Genomic DNA, 20,396 nt, shown 5'->3' with positions numbered 1-20,396 from the left:
AGTTCGGAAGTGGGAGCGAACCAGAGGTAAAATTTATTTAATTGACCCCTGTTAAGAATTTCGTTTCCGAAGGCGTAAAATTCTCGTAAGATAGTGTTGTGTCTTGTGAACCAGTCACTGTAAGTATATATGAGAACAAAAATTCAACATTTTTTGTCCCTGCGATGTTACCAAATGGTCAAGATTTTAAAGCAATCATTGATTAATTTTTCAAAGGTCGATGATTTTGAAGAAGTCGTCATACCATGTTTTGTGGAGCCCAAGAAGATCAAAGGCAGACCCGCCAAGGACACTTTGCAAAAAAACGCTTATACAAGAAAGGCTAGAAAACCTTGTGCGGCTGTGAAAGGAAGTAAACAACAAGGAACTACAGGCAAACCCCTGGGAAACAGAACAAAAGTCAGCCAGGCAAAAACAAACACTTGTGGGAAGGATCAGACTAAGGCTGGTGGGAAACAAGACAACAGCCAAGGTAAAGGCCAAGGAGATAATGCGACAAAAGACATGAAGCCTACCCCTGAAGGGTCGACAAACGTAGAAACGACAGGAGAGGAGAGTGGAGTTAATGATCAAAGAACTGAGGTCAACTTGTTAGAAGGACCTCTCTCCGTTACAACATCACTGCAATCAGAAACCAGCAGCGACAGTTATCGGGGAGAAGAGTTGAATCCTACTAATACGGACACTTTAAACCTGGAACATGAAGAAGAACGCGAGCGACGACACTCCGATAGCGAAGAACAAGAGGATGATGGGAATTCTGACATGGAGCATGATGGGTACGAAGAAGATGACGATGACGATTATATGGATGGTGACGACATCGACGGTGACGTCATCAAGAGTGACGTAGACGCTGAAGCCAGTGGCTGTGATAGCGACGCTAACGTTGTTTCCAGTTCAGCTGTTGTGCCAGCTAAAAATCTTCAACGTAGTCAAGATGGACAGGTGGTCCTTTTGTGGACGAGGTAAGCTCGCTTTGTATGCTATCAAGGTGCCAGGGTCAGGGAATGCTCAAGGGAAAAAAAATTCTTCGTGTTCAGGGAATTTTATTTGTTTAACATTTTTTTTTTTTTTTGAGTGAGGGAAAAATTAACTTTTGAAGAAAAGTAAGGGGAAATTGAAATTATAACACCGCTGATTTGATAGCATTGAAGGCTGGAAGAAACATTTCGGGTCAATGATGTTTTTTTCCTTAATGAAAAAGTCGAAAACTGTTGAGAATGGATCAGTCTAGAATTAATGGGTTGAGAGGACGGTTTCTTTTTGGGGGGAAGGTGCTAGGAGCAGCTACCATATCTGACATTTTGTATTTATTTGGCCAGGATAAATGTATTTTTACATTTATTATTTTTATTTTAAGGGAAAAGTCAGGGATTATCAAAAGTGATGTTTAATCGAAGTAGTGTTAACGGAGTGGCAGGATTATTTGGTGGTGATTCTCTTCATGTCCCTTGTACATTGAAGACGAAAAGAGGATTTAATACTCTTCAAAGGATCAAGTTTTGCTCATATTTCACGTCTGACGTTTTGTTCCAATCTGTCCTGAGTTGTTTTCTGTGAGCGACAGTCACAAACCTCTATGGAAATCTAGAGCTCTTTGTCACTTGTTGGTCAGTCATCGTAAGTGTCAGTGATAGTGATCTATGCATTTTGTTTTTATTCAGGGAAGATGACCGAGTTATATTGCAAGCTTGTCAAAAGATGGGCGCTAAGCCAGAAACGTTTGAACATATAGCCAACGGCTTAAAAAATAAAACAGCAGACGAGGTGAGACTACACTGGATAGTTTCATTACTTGTTAGCACTTGTTAATTCCAACTAGAAAGAAGGCAACTGCTCTGAAAAATTAGACTCAACTGGAAGAAATGGGGGAGTGAGTTCCCTCCAGATCAGTTTTTCTTGCAACTGTATTACGCCTTCCTCCAGGATTGCTTGTACTTTTCGTTTCCTACGCGAAAATGTTTACTTCGAATTTCAGCCACCAAATGGTAGTCCTTCTCTTTTTCTTTCCTTCTGCGACCCTTTTGTTTGCTAATTTTGATTCCATTCGTCATTGGCTCGTTATATTGTTTATTCATTCCTGCGAAGTCATTCCTAATCAATAGTTCACTCTAGTTTTTCATCTAGTCTTGCTCAGTTCAGTCTAGTCCTTGTCATGTTGAATTATCTGTAGACAGAGAAACAGAGAGAAGACGGAACATAGAAAAATTTTGCTAATTTGCAACGTAATGGTTGTATTTATTTTCAGGTAAAAACGCGTTTTATGGATCTTCTGAATCTTTTTAAAGCCAGCAGCGGTGACCGAACGAGAGAATCAACAAACGAGGAATCCTGCAGCGAGGAGGAAGACGAGGACGACAGTGAAACTGTTGGTGAATCAGAAGGAGAGCAGCCTCACGACTAGTACATTAACAAGTTCTCTCTTCATTTCATGGCTTCTGCCCTGCCCTTGGTAACGCAATCTCGATGGCCAAAAGGGTCACGCAATACAGCAGTGACTGGCTTGGCTACAATGTTGTTTCACCGTCTGGAGTGTTGTCCGTGACACTATAGTAGGAACCTTAACCGTTCCGAATCCTTAAATTGGTCAAAATATTTAAATATTAAATTAATGTAAAAGGAACTAAATAGGATACCCGTGAAAACGTTCGGTTGCTGTGTTTTGAAATGCTGTTTTGGAAGTGATGGCTTATACAAAGCTAATCTAGAAATTTAAAAAAAGTATATATATATTTATGTTCATACTATTTGAACACGACGTGAATAAGTTTAAATTGAAACAAGAACACTGGGTGTGCGAAAAAAGTTCAAAATAAATCAGCTAGGAAGTCCGTTTCAGTTTTGTATTTGTACAGATTTTAAATTGAATGATAGAGTTGAAAATTGTGACTGCAAAGAGATAGCAAAATTAAGAATTACTTGACTTACAGTGGAAGAATGGCTCAAAATAAATACCGAATGTTTTACGTATATTTGTTCAAAATTTCTTTGTTGCGCATGACAAGGTTACCATGCGAACGACAGTCCTTATGCGATCTCACTTACGGAACACGCCCTTTGCTTTTCTCGGCCGCCCAACCTCCCCTCTTCGTCGATTTTTTGTTCTCGCCCAAATTTCGCAGAAACAGCAGGCGAGAACGTCTTTACTCGTACGTACGGGAACGCTAGCCACACAACCAATTGAAGGAAAACCCTACGAAGGTGCTACCTTGCCATAGGTTATGATAAAAATATCATTAAAAGCTAACAATTACACTCTTCTAATTTTTCACTAATATAAGAAGTTAAATTATTCTGGCTTTTTGATTGGTTCCTACCTATGATCTATTAGAGGAAAGACCTATAGATGACGTTAACTTTTTTTGTTGTTGTTTCTTTATTATACGAAACAGATAGATTCCAGGTTGCCGCGCGTTTGTTTAGTAATAGATCACAGAAGGCGCCAAAATGTGGTAAGAACATCAGTAACACAGTCGGCTATCGGCTCTTGTGCCTCTTGTTTGTTCTTATAACACTCTGACGTCATTTGTGATATATTGCTGTACAGACGCACGGCAACATCGAACTGTTGTCAATGAAATTAAATTCAACCCTGTCAATCCCAACTGCGAATACAAGGCTACCTGAAGAACCATGGTACTAATGCCAACTGTGTCACTTGAGAATCGAAGAAAAAATGACCTGTTGCGCCAGTGGCACTTTCCTGAAAGATGTGGAAAGGGTACTGAAAGGCCTATAGAGAGGCTGTGCAGAGGCTTTAGCGACCGTTCATTTTTCATCAGGTAGGGGGGGCTGGTGGGATTTGGGAGGGGCCATGCGAAAAAAAAATGGCTTTCGAGGGGGGGCCATCCCAAAAAAATAAGGGAAAAAGGGGGGGTCACGTGAAATATTTTAGTAAAACTTTAAAATGGCATAATGTTTGAATATCAAAAAAATTGCTATAGAATAAACATAGAAGGCAGGATACAAATTTATTACAAACTTTCCTTCCGCTTTAAAAAAACGTTTGGCGACAAAAAACATTTGTAGCTACTGAAAAGAAGTATTTAACACTGTTATTTTCGAATGCAACTTTCACTGGCACTCATCTTCATCTTCGCTGTCGTCGAGTTCTTCGTCGCCGCTTGTGCTGCTATGGGAGTCTCTTTCACCGATGCTGCAAGAAGCAGCAATGCTTTCCGTCAGAGTGTACTCTTCAGGGTACATGAAGGTGTAAACATAATCTCTGACTTCCTGCTCAAGGTTGGTGGTGATTGTGCTTCTTGCAGCATTGGTGAAATAATTCCCTTCCAAGAGCTGTGCGATGTATGGCCCATCTCTTCTAAATAACGACGTGGCAACATCCTCAACTTTAATACACTCTTCCGGGACGGCCGTTCTAGGAGGGTACACAAGCCATTGTGGAAGATCATTTCCTAGCGGGTTTCCAACACAGATTCCATAAACTCGTTGGACGTTGTTTTCAGTCCGCTTCCTCTTTCTTTCATTTGACTTTCTGCGGTTTTCTTTTTTCCTTCTCCTTTTGTTGATGTGCTGTTTGAGTGTGCCCTTGAATATGCTGTTATAATTGCTCTTCTTATTTTCTAGTGCTTCCATGTCCTGCGTGACCTTCGTCAACTTAGCTTCTATACATTTGATCTGTTTTACATTAAAACTGTGGGCATTTATCAATTCAGATGAGGGAGATGCCAATGAGAGGCCAAATGCCACACGCTCAGGCCGAGCCATAACTAGGAGATCCGAAATTGACTTCTCTTTCTTTTGATTTGTTTTTCAAACAACAGCTCTCTGTAGTATAGGGATTGTAAATATTGTCTTCACAGTGAGCACAAAACGTGAAGTAGGGGGATAATAGAGAAATATTAAAAAAGTTGAAATCTAAATATTGTTTGTTCAATTTTTTGGGGGGAGGAGGTCATCCCAAAAAATGACCGCTATAAGGGGGGGGGCACGTGAAAAAATTGGTAAGCTGAGGGGGGGTCATGCGAGTTTTAAATGGTGCTTCCCAAATCCCACCAGCCCTCCCTCCCTCATAAAAAATGAACGGTCCCTTAGGGAGCGGCCAAAAAAGAATGTAGAGAAAAAAAAGAAAATTGGAAAACAGAACTGTTTAAACTGCTCTATGTTATTGGCCTTCAGAAATTATCTAGCAATTTGGTTTTCTGCGTTACGTTGGAAATGGGTGTCTTTTCCATGTTATGCAAAAGTGTTTACATTTTGTGGGCATTAAATTCCATACCCTAGACTTCTTCTATCGGTGCATATAGGAGCTGAATTGCTTCTCGTCGCCAGAGCCCTGGCCTCGTCTTGCAGCACTCAAATACCGTTAAATATAGCTGGTGTATTTTTTGATGCAAGCATCTGAATGACCAAAACTTTCTTTTGACGGATTTGTACTCACACGTGGAACGAGGGCTCTGGGAACGAGATTGGTGGAAAGAGAAAATTTGGGCGCACGCGCAAGACACGTGCCAAAAAGGAAGTTACATAACAAAAACGTGGTGAGTGGGGGTAAGGCATGATTTGGCAATTTTATTTGTCATGAAACTACGCACGCGCAATTGAGCAAAAAACAAAGATGGCGAGCTAAGTTGCAATTTTAATTGAAACCTTCCGGTAGTTCTGTATTTTTCGCATTCGCTTTAGCATTTTAGACACCAATACACGTTCAATCACTATATTATATTGTGATTAAGATTTTAACATTGTTTTATCTTGTACAAAGCAAGATTTTAGCTTAATTTGTGGCGATCTATTGTGTTTGCGAACGTCCAAAAAGTTTTCATCCATAGTTGTCGTCGTTTTAGTAAGCATAAATATGTTTAGAATACCCAGTTCTCTACGTTACATCCGAGGGAATAGTAAACAGATCTACAGTTCCAAAGGTAAGGTGTTGATTATCGGTATACACACTTAATTCACTAAAATGCTTACGAGTACTAGTGCAGTGCGTTCCTGGTCCTGTTTCGCTGTAAGCTTATTAGCTCTGCACGTAAGCTAATTGTTGAACATGTAAGCTAACTTACTGAGTGAAATGAATGTACAATGGTCCTCACAGCTCGATGATTATTCGAGTTCTGGTCAAATGTGATATTTTCCGTTATTCGTCTTGTATTTAGCAAACATTTTGCCTTGGAAGACTACCATATTACGTGATCAATACATCTATTTTGTTTGCCTAAACATGCAACATCCGTTTCACGATCTGAGTTAGCTTACGTGTCTTCCGTGTACGTTCTCGAGGAAAAGTTAATTTATTACAACCGACAACTTTAATTTTCACTCTTGTATTACACTTTTTTACTTTACTTTTCAGTTCGGTCTCCGCACTTTGGGCTGGGGATTCGTTATGCTAATTTTGTCATATGACATAACAAAGTTCGCTTACGTGCATTTTGTTGCTAACAACACTAAGCTGAAATTTTATTCCTGCTAAACTGCTTACGTTCACCACGTGCAGTTAGTTTTATCGTTTCTTGCCCTTTTTTCACATCATACGTGTATGAATGAATACATTTTCTTTTCAAGAATTCAATGAGTTCTCCAGTGTTGTGTAAACTTGTATTGATCTCTTGATAAATTATATCATATCAAAATAATCATGAGAAAGGGGATTACTTTGGGTGAAATGAAAACAGAAGTTGTTGTAGTTTTGTCTGCCATTTTTAAGTTAAACAAACTCATTAGAGATGGAAATGAGTTGTTAGCAATTTACATTCTGGTTTGAAATTTGTGACACTTTTGGATTCCCGTACAAGTACAATAATCTTTGCATTTCCATACCAGACAAAATAATATCAATAACCTTAATAAGATCTATATTGTGACCATAAATTCCTTTTAATAGTTCATGGTGTCATCTTGCTACAGGAGACAATTTAAGAGTGTGTTTAGGAAAAAGGATTTTTCTTATTCCAAAACTGGAAACCTAGTACATGAATTACCAGTGTAGTCTAGAAACAAAAGAAGTCTCCTACATATATGTTGACATTCTGTTGTCTTGGGGAGTACATGACAAGTCAAGGAAATGTCGGGACTACATGTGGGATGCAACAACAATAGCTGATAAAAAAAACATAATTGTTCAAATGCTATCTGCTCAGGCTGGTGATACACAAAATTCAGGGAAATGCTGGTTGACATAGTAAAATTTTGCTTAGATCACTTTGCAACTGAGACATCTAAGTTTGTATTGAGCACTCACAATTATTTTTTTCTACTTTTTCAGAATCTGTAAAATCAGGTTGTAGATTCTCAAGTATCAGAAGATTACACAGCCTTGGTTCAAGAGAAAGTAGGCAGGTTTTAGCTGCAATCACAAGTCCTCATGACTCAAGTCACACAGCACTGGGAATTTCGTTTCATTACCATGAAAGAAGTTGCAGAAGAGGTTACTCTTCAAGTAATGAGGGCAAAGACAAGACTGGTAAAGGATCTGGAAATCAGTGGAGTTGCCCAAAATGTGGAAATCCATGTACTAGCGTGGAACGTAAGTTTATGATAATGTGGTTACAGGGAGCTAAGAGGCTTCACTTCAGTTTCATCAGATTTTTTAAAGTTCCCTTGATCCTTTGATATCAAGCAAAGCAAACCCCCCAAAATACTGATCTTTCAAAGTATCAATAGTGATTAACAGGTTGTTTAGCAGGTAGCATAATTTTTTTTTACCAACACAACAGTGAAATATACATACTGTAGAGCAGTTTTGTGAGACTTTTTTTTTGTAAGACCAAAACACAGTCAACACAGTCAATCAGTATAGTGGAGAAAAGAACATATAGAGGGAACAAGTCTGCTCAAATTTAATGCATCTATCAATGTTATGCCCAAGGTGGTGGGGGCACCCCAGGCAAATGTGGGGCATTCGATTTTTCAGAAGAATGTTTGGTCAAAGTTCCCACTGTAGGCCCCAAAAATGTGTAAATACGGATCAATTGTCCCCATTTTAGGGTAGTACTGTAGTATGTTGCCCTGCAGGCATCCATTCATTTCAAGGGAGGCATAATTTCTTGGTGTCAGTTGGTGGAAAATATTAGAATTTCAACACTTGATTGCCTGACAAAAGCAACACTTTAACTTAGAAATCCATGTAATCTCCAGAAAGAGAGGTGTTCCTTCAATTCGTTTGTTGAAAACAAGTGCTTATCTCTAAAACACCTGTGTTCTTCTGCACGAGAACTACCAGTATTTCAAGATGGCCCGGCAGACAAGCACATGTGATGATGTGATTTGGTTCCATTACTCCTTGCAAAAAACTCAAATGTCCCCACCCTGGGGCCCAGAGTCTTACTCAAATTCGAGAGAGTAGGGAAAGCAATCACAGTCAAATGCCCCACATATGTCTGGGGTCCACCCCCCTTGGGCATAACATTGATAGATGCATATAAACCAAGTGTGAAACTACTGTCAAACACTACAAATGTGCTTTTGTATCACAATGCACTCATTAGAAGACAACATTTTTGCCTTTTGGATTACCAATATTTATTAACATTTTTGCTATGTATATCTAGACGTATATATTGGACAAATTTATTAGTTGGCTAAGGAGATACATGTAGAGTTAGCTGAGGGTGAATCCTTGACTTAACCGACCCATTAGTTGAAGCTGATCAACATCCTTTTAATTTGAAGGAGTTACTAACAAGTGCCCTTATATCTGCTCTTAATTTGGGCTCCAGTTATGCTATGAAAATGTTTTTAACATTCTTTTCTTTTTGTTTTGCAGCCTCTACTCGTTTTGTGCAATGTGAAAAGTGTAATCACTTTTTCCTGATCTTATCAGAAACAGATTCTAAGCGATATATTCATGTCAAATATGATAAGGCTTCAGGCAATGAAGCTGAAAAAAAAACCAAGGCAGTACAAGCTCCGCCACCTCCACCAAGAAAGGTATATACACATACACCTTGAACACTAAATATTGTAACTGTAAAAATTCTAGAGGCTGCCTTTATTTTTGGTTTCATTGACCCTGAAAAGCCCCATTGGGGGAGTGGTCAATTAAGATATTTATTCATTTATTTATTTATTTATCTTAAACAACTACAGGGGTAGCGCGGTGCGGGATATTCGAACTCCATTTGGTAGATTCAAACTGATTTAATGACAGATCAAGTCCATAGATCTAGTTCACAATAGGTAGCGACTGAAGAAGTAGCGAAAACCAGTAGATCGCAAGTAGTAGTAGCAGATACGAATAGGAGTAGTAGTCGTACAAGTGGATGTAGTAGTAGTAGTAGTAGTAGTAGCAGTAGCAGTAGCAGTAGCAGTAGCAGTAGCAGTAGCAGTAGCAGTAGCAGTAGCAGTAGCAGTAGCAGTAGCAGTAGCAGTAGCAGTAGCAGTAGCAGTAGCAGTAGCAGTAGCAGTAGCAGTAGCAGTAGCAGTAGCAGTAGTAGTAGTAGTAGTGGTAGTAGTAGTAGTAGGTTCAAACTGAAAAGCGATGGTTAAAATACGTCCTACTTAAATTAGGCATAAAATGCAAATCTAACAGGATAGAACAATCATAATAAAACTAACAAGATCACAGCGTGAAACAAATAGACGTGACAATTGATACTTGAAACTAATAAAACTGAGACGATAACAACTCTTGTCGTAACAAACGAATATGTCAACAGCTATCACACAAAATAGCTAAATATAGCGTGAAAGAATCACAATTTGGTAATCACATGACAATAAGCCTTAGCAATAGTAGAGCTGTGAAAGTGATTTCAACAAAACCTAGATAAACTAAATGAAACCTTTTGTGACAAAGAAAAGACTAACAATTCACGACTTAGCGAATAACTACAACAATAAGAACTTACGTACTTTGGTTGACAACTCGCACCAAAAGGTAGCAGAGAGACAGCGAAATACACTTGAAATAGCAGTAACTTGGATCCTCTGATCGTAGCACAGTAGCGGTGTAACTTCACTAACAATCTCTGACTAAAAGAAGTTGCGCATCGTCTTATATTGCCTATGCTACGTGAAAAAACTAGGGCGTTGTGAGAAACGTGGCACCCACAATAAAGACAACTTCCTAGCGGCAAAATTTCTAGAACTATTACATATGTGAGAAAATCACAATTTTATGAAAGCTTTGATTTTGAAATCACGTACTTGGCTTGGATAATGACTGATAATAAATCAGTAGGAAGTTACAAAGGAAATTGATAAATGATCGGCGTTTCAAAACTAACAAATCTTATTCATACAGTCTAACCTCTCCACAATAGCCACCTTGAAGACAGATGAAAGTACCTGTTGTAGAGAAGTGGCAGTTATGGGAATGGGGTATAATATGAAGTAGGTTTTTGTATTCACCATTTGTCAGTCATTGATTAACTGGCCATTGTCAAGAGGTTATTTTGGCAGTTGGAACATGTTGCAGTGGCTATAGTTTAGAAGTTAAAATAAGATTGAATGTATGGACCATCTGCCGGAACAAAAAAAGTGGCCATTGTAGAGAGATGGCTATTGTAGAGAGGTGGCTATTGTAGAGAGGTGGCTATTGTAGAGAGGTGGCTATTGAAGAGAGGTGGCTATTGTAGAGAGGTGGCTATTGTAGAGAGGTGGCTATTGTAGAAAGGTGGCTATTGTGGAGAGGTGGCTATTGTAGAGAGGTGGCTATTGTAGAGAGGTGGCCAATTTTTCCCAATCTAGAGTCCACAAATTAAAGTAATTTAGATACACTTAATTCTAGTAGTGATCTTTCTATTTCTGCTTTGGTTATTTTTTTTTGCTTGAACTTTGGCCCTCTGTATTTATCTTTCATGTATGTGCTGTAATGATCCAATTAGAGAGGGGCATTTACAAACTGTAACTCAAGTTAAAACGTAGTTACAACAACATTTGCTTGTTCATTTGAAGTAAATTTGTTCAATATTACATTACCTCCAGAGAAGTAAGAAGACAATCTAATTCAGTCTTATATTTCAAAGTCTTGCAGTGAGGAGCTTATTGTGTAGTTCCAGAAAATGGCCATACCTCCCCATGAAGGGGATTTTTCTAAGACCCCCCCCCCCCACCCATCTGGAAATTCCAATTAAGCTTCATAGATTACTTTAAATTTGTTGGTCTTACAGAACCCCCACCCCCCCCCCCCTGGAAATTTCAATCCCTTCTGTGGGGGCATTATAGATATTTTCTGGAACTGCACATTGGAATAGGGGTACTTGTATCTGTTAAAGCATGAAACCTATTGAGCAGTTCTTATTAGAAAGGCAGGCATTCACATGTATTTGCAGGAGGATACTAAATTGAATCATTCACGGAATTTATTTTTCCACAGATTTTTGAATACTTAAACAAGTATGTAATAGGTCAAGGTTTTGCCAAGAAAGTCTTGTCAGTAGCTGTGTATAATCACTACAAGCGTCTATCAGTCAACCTACCACAGTCCCAACAAGCTTCTGCACCAGCTGAAGTCAAACCAGTTCCTGTACAGAGACAGTTTGCTGGATCACCACAGGGTAACCATCTTACTTTTATCAGAGTGTGTGTGTCTGACCTGTTGTTTTATTCAAAGTTTGCTAGGGATGTAGCAAATTAAATACGTAATGAGATCATCATGATGAGAAGTACAGGTACCCTTAGTAGTTTTTTGTTTCCATTTTTAACATTGCATCAGTGTGCAACAAAAGTTGTGTCCATATGCCCAGGACACAACTGTGGATTTTGCAGTCTGGCTAGTGGATTCATTCCTTCATATTTTTGAGGAAATTAAAATTATGGAAGTATGCTAATCAGTGGAATTTTTTTTGAGGTTGGGGGGGGGGAGGAGGGGGGCGGTGAATGAGATTGACTTTCAGGCTAGTATATTATATTTGAGCAAGCCCAAAAATTGGTTTTCTTCACACCCTATACACTCGTAATAAACAACCTTAGACCTAAGCAAAACTGGAATTGGCATTTCAAAACGAGAAGAATGCATGCATGTGGAGAAAAACTACTTGTTGACATGTTTTTGACTCTACTCTTGATTTTCCTCCTTGTACTCTTCGGATGTGAAAACTGTTACATGTAGGTGACACTTTGCTTCATTGCCTTGTAGAATTACAGATGCTTATGACACAGACATCAAATCTTAATTCTCCCTTGGGAGCAAGTGGTGTCCATTCACCAGCACAATTACGAGAACAAGCAGGAAGTGACATACTGGACTCAGATGTGGAAAAGATCCAGTTAGACAAGAGTAACATCCTACTTTTAGGACCAACTGGCTCAGGTATAAAGAACCCTTTGCTCTCTTTAGCATGTTCGAGCAACAAAATGATAATGATGTTTAGGGGGAGGGGTGGAGCAGGGGTATGGTTAGATTTTTACAAAAGTTGGTGAAACTTAAAGGAAAAATAAAGTTCAAGGAGTAAAGGGTAAAAAAATCACATGGAAATAGATTACCACCACTTCAAGAACACAAAGTCTATTTTGGTGTCTGTCCATCAGTTATCCATCAAATATTTTTGCTTACACACGATTTGCCTAAACCTATTACATGACTGAGAATGCCCCAGCTAAAACTGGGGTATATCCGAGAATGATATTCCCCAATTTTCAGATCACGCGTGGAACAAAAAATATTTGAAGGGTAATAAACACGATAGCCTCCATTTGACATTTTAAATATACTCAGATAGAAATACTTTCATTTTTCATCATTCAGGTAAAACTCTGTTAGCACAAACTATAGCTCGATGTTTAGATGTTCCTTTTGCAATCTGTGATTGCACTGCTCTGACACAAGCTGGATATGTGGGTGAAGACATTGAGTCTGTTATTGCAAAGCTCTTACAGGTCAGTGCATCATAACTCATTGCTCATTCTTACTAGGCTTTGGTCATTTTAACTATTGATACTGTAGTCCCTTTCCTCTCCGACATAGGAAAATGTTTGTGATTGTTTTAGTTAACAAATTACCGACAAACTAAAGATAGATCAATAGATTGCTGGCAGTTTGCAGACTGGCTACCAACAGTCAGCTGAGACTTATGTCGAAAAAATTAGGAAAACTGTTGGCTGACTGTCAGGCATAATGTCAACTGACTGTTGGTTCACAAACAGCAACAGTCATAGGACAAATGGCCAACAGTCTACTGACAGAGGCCAACAAACAGCCAATAGTCAGCCAACGAACAACCAGCAGTATTTTCTGGGGGCTGTTCTTCACTTTTGCCCCATCTTGTGTAAGTTGCCTTATAGATATGATTTGGATTCTACCTGTGATTATTTGAACTGTACCTTAAAGGGAAAGGAAAATGTAGAATTAACTTAAAATTAGTGTGCTCAATATTTTCTTTGTGTCTCTAGTTGTATGAAATTATTTTGTTGTTGAAGTAATCTGTAGCCTGCAGTGCAGATGTATTTTGGGCATGCAGGTGCACATTTTTGTATTAGGCCGCCATCTTGGATTTGATAACTGTAGAGGATTGGGAGGAGGAAAAATTTGCAGAGGGAGAAGGCGTAAAGTGGAAAAAATGGGACTCCCCCACCCCCCAACCTGCCTCTGCACTAACGCTCTACCGGTCAAGCATCCAATTACAATCCAAGATGGCGACACCAAAAACCTGGTTTATCGAGCATTCCATTCCAAAATAACACCTGCATTGCAGGCCAAGTTATCTGATAGTAACTGATCTGCTTAGATTAGCCAAACGCTAACAGCAGATCAGTTTACAATTGTATTAATTTTCTAACTTCAATTGAAATAAAATGTGTCTGAAAGTGAAAAACAAAATGTATTTTTATTGTTCTCTCCCATCACAGGAGGCTGGTAACAGTGTTGAAAGAGCCCAACAAGGTATTACTTATATGTATAGAGCATGTAACTGCATTCTTGCATTCTTCCAACTCCCATGCAAAGCAGATACCAGATTGACTAACATAAAAAAACTGCATCTGTGTTGTCTTTCTCTTTGTTGATTGTATTTGTAATAAATTATTTAACGTATCATTCCCAGGAATTGTATTCTTGGATGAAGTGGACAAGATCAGTTGTGTTCCAGGTGTTCATAACCTTCGAGATGTTGGTGGTGAAGGAGTGCAGCAGGTATTGTGTTTCAGAGTTTATTCAAAAGAATTGGGTTACGTGAAATGTAGGCAAGATTGTTGTTGTTAAATGGCACTGTTGATTTGCAAACTGTTTTTCAAATATGCAAATCACCCCCCCCCCCCCCCCCACGCTGTGATGAAGCCTAGTTCTTCGTGTTCACTTTTAAAATTTGTTTACCTCACCAGCTAGTCAGTTACGCCATTCCTTAGTGGTGCACCCCCTCCTAAGAAAAATCCTGGATCCACCCCTGCAGTGTCATGTGGCATCCCAAATGAAGCAAACAGCAACAGTCTTAATAATTTGTCACTTTGTAAATTTTTGTAGGGGAGTGTAAAGTAGAGAATGTTTACTGACTGGATTATGTTATTTCTAACTCTGAAGTGTTTTTGTGTCAGCCACAGGTTGAATTCGAAATTTGATATTTTTCAATCTATCCTTTTCATAGGGCTTGTTGAAGATCCTTGAAGGCACGGTAGTGAATGTACCAGAGAGAAACTCCAGGAAGATGCGAGGCGACAGTGTAGCCGTGGACACTACTAACATCTTGTTTGTTGCGTCTGGAGCGTTCAACGGACTGGATCGGATTATTAAGAAGAGAAACCAAGAGAAGGTACAGAGATAACTGTTTCCATAAGGACTTCACGGCAGGGTACTAATTTGTCCACCGTTCAGACTGGACAGGTCTTAAACGAACTTGGACCTTGACGCTTTCACGTTAAGTTTTTACGTTTCGTTTACATTTGCGTGTTTTTTCAATGAAGATTTATAATATCATGGGTGACAATTTACTCCTTAAATTTAGGGCGAAATTTCAGCGTTGATTTTTAATTTTACATGTGAAATAACAAAATTTTCATGACAAAGTTTGGCGCGAAATTTCTCGATACAATAAACAAGTCAACAACCCACGATTGTAAGTGCAATTTGTCACCCATGATATTTAAAGGTTATCAAATAGTATGCTCGGGAAATTAAGAAATAATTTCACCTGCGTTAAGGCTGGGGAAATTATTAGAATTTTGACAAAACGCGCGTGAAATTATTTCCTAATTTCACTCGCCACCATTTGGTCACCCATACTAATAAAACGTCGTAGGCTATAACCAATCAGAGGAAACGGGGTGTTTTTCAACCAATCAGGATAAGAACTTAAACCAATCATGATGCAACTTACCTAAATAAAAAGAACACGTGTGTTCCTGTGCTTGGGCGTGGCTACCTACTGGAGCGGATCGAAGGTGTGATTGCTTCATCAGTTACTGTTAGTCGAATGTGTAGCACCCTTGAGTTCGGACAATATCGTACGAGATAATAACTGTATTTTTACGGTATGGTATCTTTGTGATGTAAATCTCCAACCATGAAGCAATGTACCTCTGTTTCAACACGTCTAATGTTAATCTTCATTATTTTCAAACAGGTGATCGGATTCGGAGCTCCTACGAGTGATCGCGGTTCCAAAGAAAAAGAGCTTGACATCTTCAAGAACTCTCAACCTGACGTCAGAGAAGATAACGCCGAACGGGATAAGCTGCTAAGTAAAGTCGAAGCGCGGGATCTCGTCGAGTTCGGGATGATACCCGAATTCGTGGGTCGTCTTCCCGTAGTGGTCAGTTTACACTCATTGGATGAGGACTCCCTGGTTAAGATACTCACGGAGCCTAGAAATGCTCTTGTACCACAGTATCAAGCGCTGTTTAGTATGGACAAGGTAACTCAACCCATCTTCAGGCTTTCTTCTGCAACTTACTTAAACATGGGTTCTCTAAGTTTCTTTTTATTCGAAGTCCTTCGTACCGTTTGTCTACTCGAACCGGGCCCCTTGGAGAAAACTAACCAATCAAAAACTAAACTGAGAACAATGGACTGGTAGCTTTCTCGTGACGTGTCCTGAGAGGTTCTCAGTACCTCGCACTTTGTAGTTGTTAAGATCTATTGTTGGTTTTCTTCAATGTTGTTGGTTTATTTGAGAAAAAGATCGATATTCTTTGTTGTTTTGTTTGGTCAACTCTTTTCCAAGTGACCCGGTTTGAGTTATTCGCACTGTAAATGAGTAAAATATTATATCATACTTTTTCTCTCACCTTTGTTCGCGTTGCTCCCAGACCAACCACCAGTCCAGCGCTGTTAAGGTGGCTGACAACAGTTGCCAGCTTTTTCCATCACTTATACTTAAATGGATCTTTTGTGTGATAGCATTAGTGTAGTATCACTCACTTAATAAAGAGTGGTAGTATTGATCGGTCAAAGTATAAGTAATAGTAATTGGACCGAGTGGAATACAATTCAGGGAGCAATCGCGCGTGTAGTTTCAAAATCGGACGAGCGCGAAGTGCGAGGCCGATTTGAAATTACGAGCACGATTACTCCCTTAATCAAAACTATGACAAAATTCTCGAACGTGATTGGCTATCAGTAGCCCGATTTGAGGACTAATTGGACAGTATACGCGTCATGCTTGTAATTGGACAGTACGCGTCATTTTGCGCGCGCTGTTGCGGTGCACTTTGTATAGGTAATCATAAGGTTTCGAGTTCAATTTGGAATTAATTTGTACGACTGAGTTTTTCAAAAAGCTGAAATTGCACGAGCCGCTTCGGCGAGTGTAATTTCAGCTTTTTGAAAAACTCACAAGTGCAAATTAACTCCAAATTGAACGAGAAAAACCGTATGATTACTTATTAATAATATAAACATGAAAAAATTCGCGCGGAAGAAGTGCCGGAAGGTCTTTCTTGAAGCCATTTTTTTGTCATTTGAGAAAACTTTTTTCAAAGTTTCAACACAAAATTTTCGTCGTCATTTTACGTGATATCATTTTCTTAGAAAAGTTCCTATTTTCTTTCAGTCAATCATAATCCAGAATTTCGATGTGTAATTTGCACTGGTGTTACACTTTTTGCACTGATGTTACACTTTTTGCACTGGTGTTACACTTGAACCGCACTGCTCTCAGCCAATCAGAATCGAGTAATTTTTTCATGTGTATTATTAGTTGAGTAAACTGCTGTGTTTTTCAGCATTCATAACAACGTTTTAAAATCGTTCAGCGCTCAATCGATGGTTTGTTCGTTTCTCGAATTTTGTCATAGTTTCGATTAATTGGTAACAGGGCTTTGCGTCGTCCAATTCATTCTGTAATCATACTCGTGATCAACAAATCGGACTCCCGCTTCGCGGTCGTCCGATTTTGTTAATCACTCGTATGACTACAGACCGAACTAAACTCCACTCGGTTCTATTACCATTATGAATTGTACGACACGAGGTCCAGTAACTAATTAATCGTATCTATATCAAATTTTGGAATTAAAAATGTCTTTTAAGAACTTTTTTTGAGTGAAAACGTCTGTAGCCCTATTCATAAGTTTTGAAAACTGTAGAAAAAATTACGAAAGAAACTATTAAAGCGCGCGTAATTGACGTGCGAATCACGTGGGTATCCAAATACAAAAAGTTCAAATTGGATACCTGTAATTGGACATTCACGTGATCGCGCGCCGATTACGTGACAAATACGCGCGGAGAGTCAATTACGATCGAGAATTTTGTTATAGACTCGATTATTCTTGGTTTTCACTCACGTGATCAACAGCCGTGTTTTCTCACCGAAACAAAGAAAAGATTTACCTACAAATAGAGTTGAATTCCCTGAGGTTAAATTTTGAGCTCCAACATGGCCGTCGTTTCTTTGTTTCGGGGCTCCAACATGGCCGCCGTGACGTCTGGTGAAAACCAAGAGTTGTTGGAAAAGGGCCGGAAACTCTTGCCCGCCATTTGTTGCCAGAGACTCGTGGTCTGGCTTGTGTTAGTAGCTGATATAACGCACGCTCTGATTGGCTAATTCAAGGGCATTTTTCTCCCAACAACAACATATTAACCTCGAACGTTCGGTGTTAACGGGAAAATCTAAAAACTCGGCTTTGCCGTATTGACCTCGCCATCCGGCAAGGTCTCGGTTTGAGATTTTGCAGTAAAGACCTCACTCTCTGTTAACAAGTAGTCAGTAACTTGTCCATAGTGGGTGGTATGAGACTTCTGACAGTTTGCGATTATCGAATTCAGTTTCATTCTAAATCTAGAGTCTGTGTCAAATCTGAGCTCTTTCTTTATGCAGGTTGAACTCAATCTCAGTCCTGATGCCTTAAAGCTAATCGCCAAAAAAGCTTTGGAAAAGAAGACAGGAGCTCGTGGATTGAGAGCCATATTGGTATGTACACAATGTAACCTGTTACAAACCAAGTCCCTTATTTCTACTGAACGAATACCACTGGATAAATGCGAATTTTTAAAGCAATGTTTGTGAGTTGTCGCCATGGCAGCCGTTATCTGGGGGATCACGTGATGCAGCTGTGTCGCGTGACGGTCCGAATAATCTGTGCAGCTCTGGACACTATCATTCTTCATTGCGTTACAGTCTGTTGTCACGCGGGCAGAGGATATAGCTGATTAGAAGAACAAACCCAGTGTTAACCAACAAATCGTTAAGGCTGGTTTTCACTAGAGCATAAGCACAAGCATGGGCATAAGCATAAGCACAAGGGAAAACAGCCGCGACATAAACATAAGCATAAGCAGAAACATGAGAACAACGAACCTACTTATTTGTCTTGTGCAGTTTTCACTAGTAACGCGCTCGACATAAGCATAAACATAAGCACAAGAAAAACGGAACTGTTCGTTTTTCTTTTGCTTGTGTTTATGCTTGTGCTTGTGCTTGTGCTTGTGCTTATGCCCCTGTGAAAACCAGCCTTTAGAAACGTTGTTTAACTAGACTTCTCCATAAATATTCCATCAACCAATTCATTTATCCGTCTCAGCCAATATGCATGTCTTGAGCCACACATGAACCAGAAAAACTTTGCTTTTAATTGTCTATTAAAGTGTTACAACGTGTGGTGTGCCCCTTGATGATATGAAAAAGAGAAAAAATTGCTGCGGTTGGTGATACTATGCGACGAGTTAAATGAGCTTGAAACTGTTTCTTGCTATTTTAAAAAGTTAGTGTCCTTTGAAAACTAGTCCTTTTAGGATAAGCACTATAAATGGGTGCAAAGGTGTCCGTATGTGAAGGTAGATGGAGATCATATGAATTCTGATTTTTCTGGCAGCAAGTGAACTTTCTGTTATATGGAGGTGTCTCTAGCTGTCTGTTGACATTGAGCTTGTTGGTCAATTGATGGTTACAGGGATCCATATTCGCAGTCGTGTGGTCGTCCGTGACTACTAAAAATTCGCAGGGACGACCAAAACAATACGAAAACTCGTCCGCTAGACGAGTTAAGTTTGACTGTACCAGAAAAAAGGAAACAAAAATTCTTAAATTTTCTTATGAGTTCCCTGCATTGTCACCACTTGTCATCCATTTGAAACTTTAAGAACGCAGAGAGAGATTTGCAGTTTTCTTACGGGTAAATATGTCATCTGGCATACTTACCCGATTCACGACTTGGAGGAAAAACCAATATGGATCCCTGTGGTTAACTCGATCCATCAGGAAAATCACCATCCAGATATAGGATTACTAGCGTAGTAGATTTGTTGCTGGATATTGACCTTTCGATGGATAGCGTTATCCATCAAATAACGACTGACCCTGTTGTACAACTGACTTTCCTTGTTCGCTCTACAGGAGAATTTGCTCTTGGAACCCATGTTTGATGCTCCAGGCTCCAACATTCGGGCAGTTTTCGTAGACGAACACGTGGTCGAAGGGAACAAAAAGGCTGAATACGTCATGGCCCCTGAAGAAGAGGCTCCTAGTGCGGATGCAAATGAAGAGGAGGAGGAAATCTATGCTGGGGACGCTAGTTCACGAGTGTAGAGTAATAAATTAAAATTGAACGTTTATAAATACTGACTGTAACTCATGGCATCAACAGTAGACGCCCAAAATAATCACACTGTGGATTGGTTTATAATTCAATAACTAATTGTTATTACATACAAAAGTTTCTAACACCCAACAGATATTTCAGAGAAACGCCCATCTCTTGATAGCCTGTGTTTTATGTAACTCAGTAAAGCAAACCAGCTGTTAGTTCTGAACACATCAAAGCTTTTACTGAAAGAAATTTGTCCTTGCTGTGTTGTTGTACTCGTATCGTAGTTGTTACAGTGTTTTCTGAGTTTTTATCTTTTGGTACGTGATGGGAACTTCCTGAAAATATAACAAGTAACTATAGTGTTGGGCTATGTATTTTGAAGGTTTTTTTTCGTATGGAAGCATCTATTGCACATAGCTTGTGTACAAAAATGAGATTATGATTTGATAGCTGAATGTATAAAGACCTCACCTTTTACGTGAATAAATGTATTTGACTGACATCAAAGCTCTTGTACTCATTTAGAGTGA

The 20,396-nt window shown here is 39.3% G+C and overlaps 2 protein-coding genes and 1 pseudogene across 3 annotated transcripts in view; 2 read left to right on the top strand and 1 right to left on the bottom strand.

Moving 5' to 3' along the window:
* The window catches only part of LOC145499441 (uncharacterized), a 37,522-nt pseudogene extending 34,283 nt beyond the window's left edge, over positions 1 to 3,239 (top strand). Inside the window, exons 25-28 of the transcript XR_014050933.1 lie at positions 1 to 26; positions 217 to 968; positions 1,668 to 1,770; positions 2,252 to 3,239. The exon at positions 1 to 26 is cut by the window's left edge and continues 26 nt beyond it. The product of XR_014050933.1 is annotated as an uncharacterized LOC145499441 (transcript). The remainder of the gene's footprint in view (positions 27 to 216; positions 969 to 1,667; positions 1,771 to 2,251) is intronic.
* The window catches only part of LOC145499466 (5'-nucleotidase domain-containing protein 3-like), a 121,135-nt gene that overhangs the window by 36,427 nt on the left and 64,312 nt on the right, over positions 1 to 20,396 (bottom strand). The gene's annotated exons all lie outside the window — the stretch shown is intronic.
* Positions 5,403 to 20,364, top strand: LOC145499431 (ATP-dependent clpX-like chaperone, mitochondrial). The gene is made up of 12 exons (XM_081478947.1): positions 5,403 to 5,888; positions 7,232 to 7,492; positions 8,732 to 8,895; positions 11,285 to 11,465; positions 12,047 to 12,220; positions 12,656 to 12,786; positions 13,756 to 13,789; positions 13,950 to 14,038; positions 14,487 to 14,651; positions 15,462 to 15,752; positions 18,159 to 18,251; positions 19,674 to 20,364. Exons 1-12 carry the CDS (start codon positions 5,822 to 5,824, stop codon positions 19,863 to 19,865), a joined length of 1,842 nt encoding a protein of 613 aa, XP_081335073.1. The 5' UTR covers positions 5,403 to 5,821; the 3' UTR covers positions 19,866 to 20,364.

This window comes from Orbicella franksi, chromosome 1 (genome assembly GCF_964199315.1).
Source record: "Orbicella franksi chromosome 1, jaOrbFran1.1, whole genome shotgun sequence".
Taxonomy (NCBI): Eukaryota; Metazoa; Cnidaria; class Anthozoa; order Scleractinia; family Merulinidae; genus Orbicella; species Orbicella franksi.
This window is presented reverse-complemented; position numbering and strand designations above follow the sequence as displayed.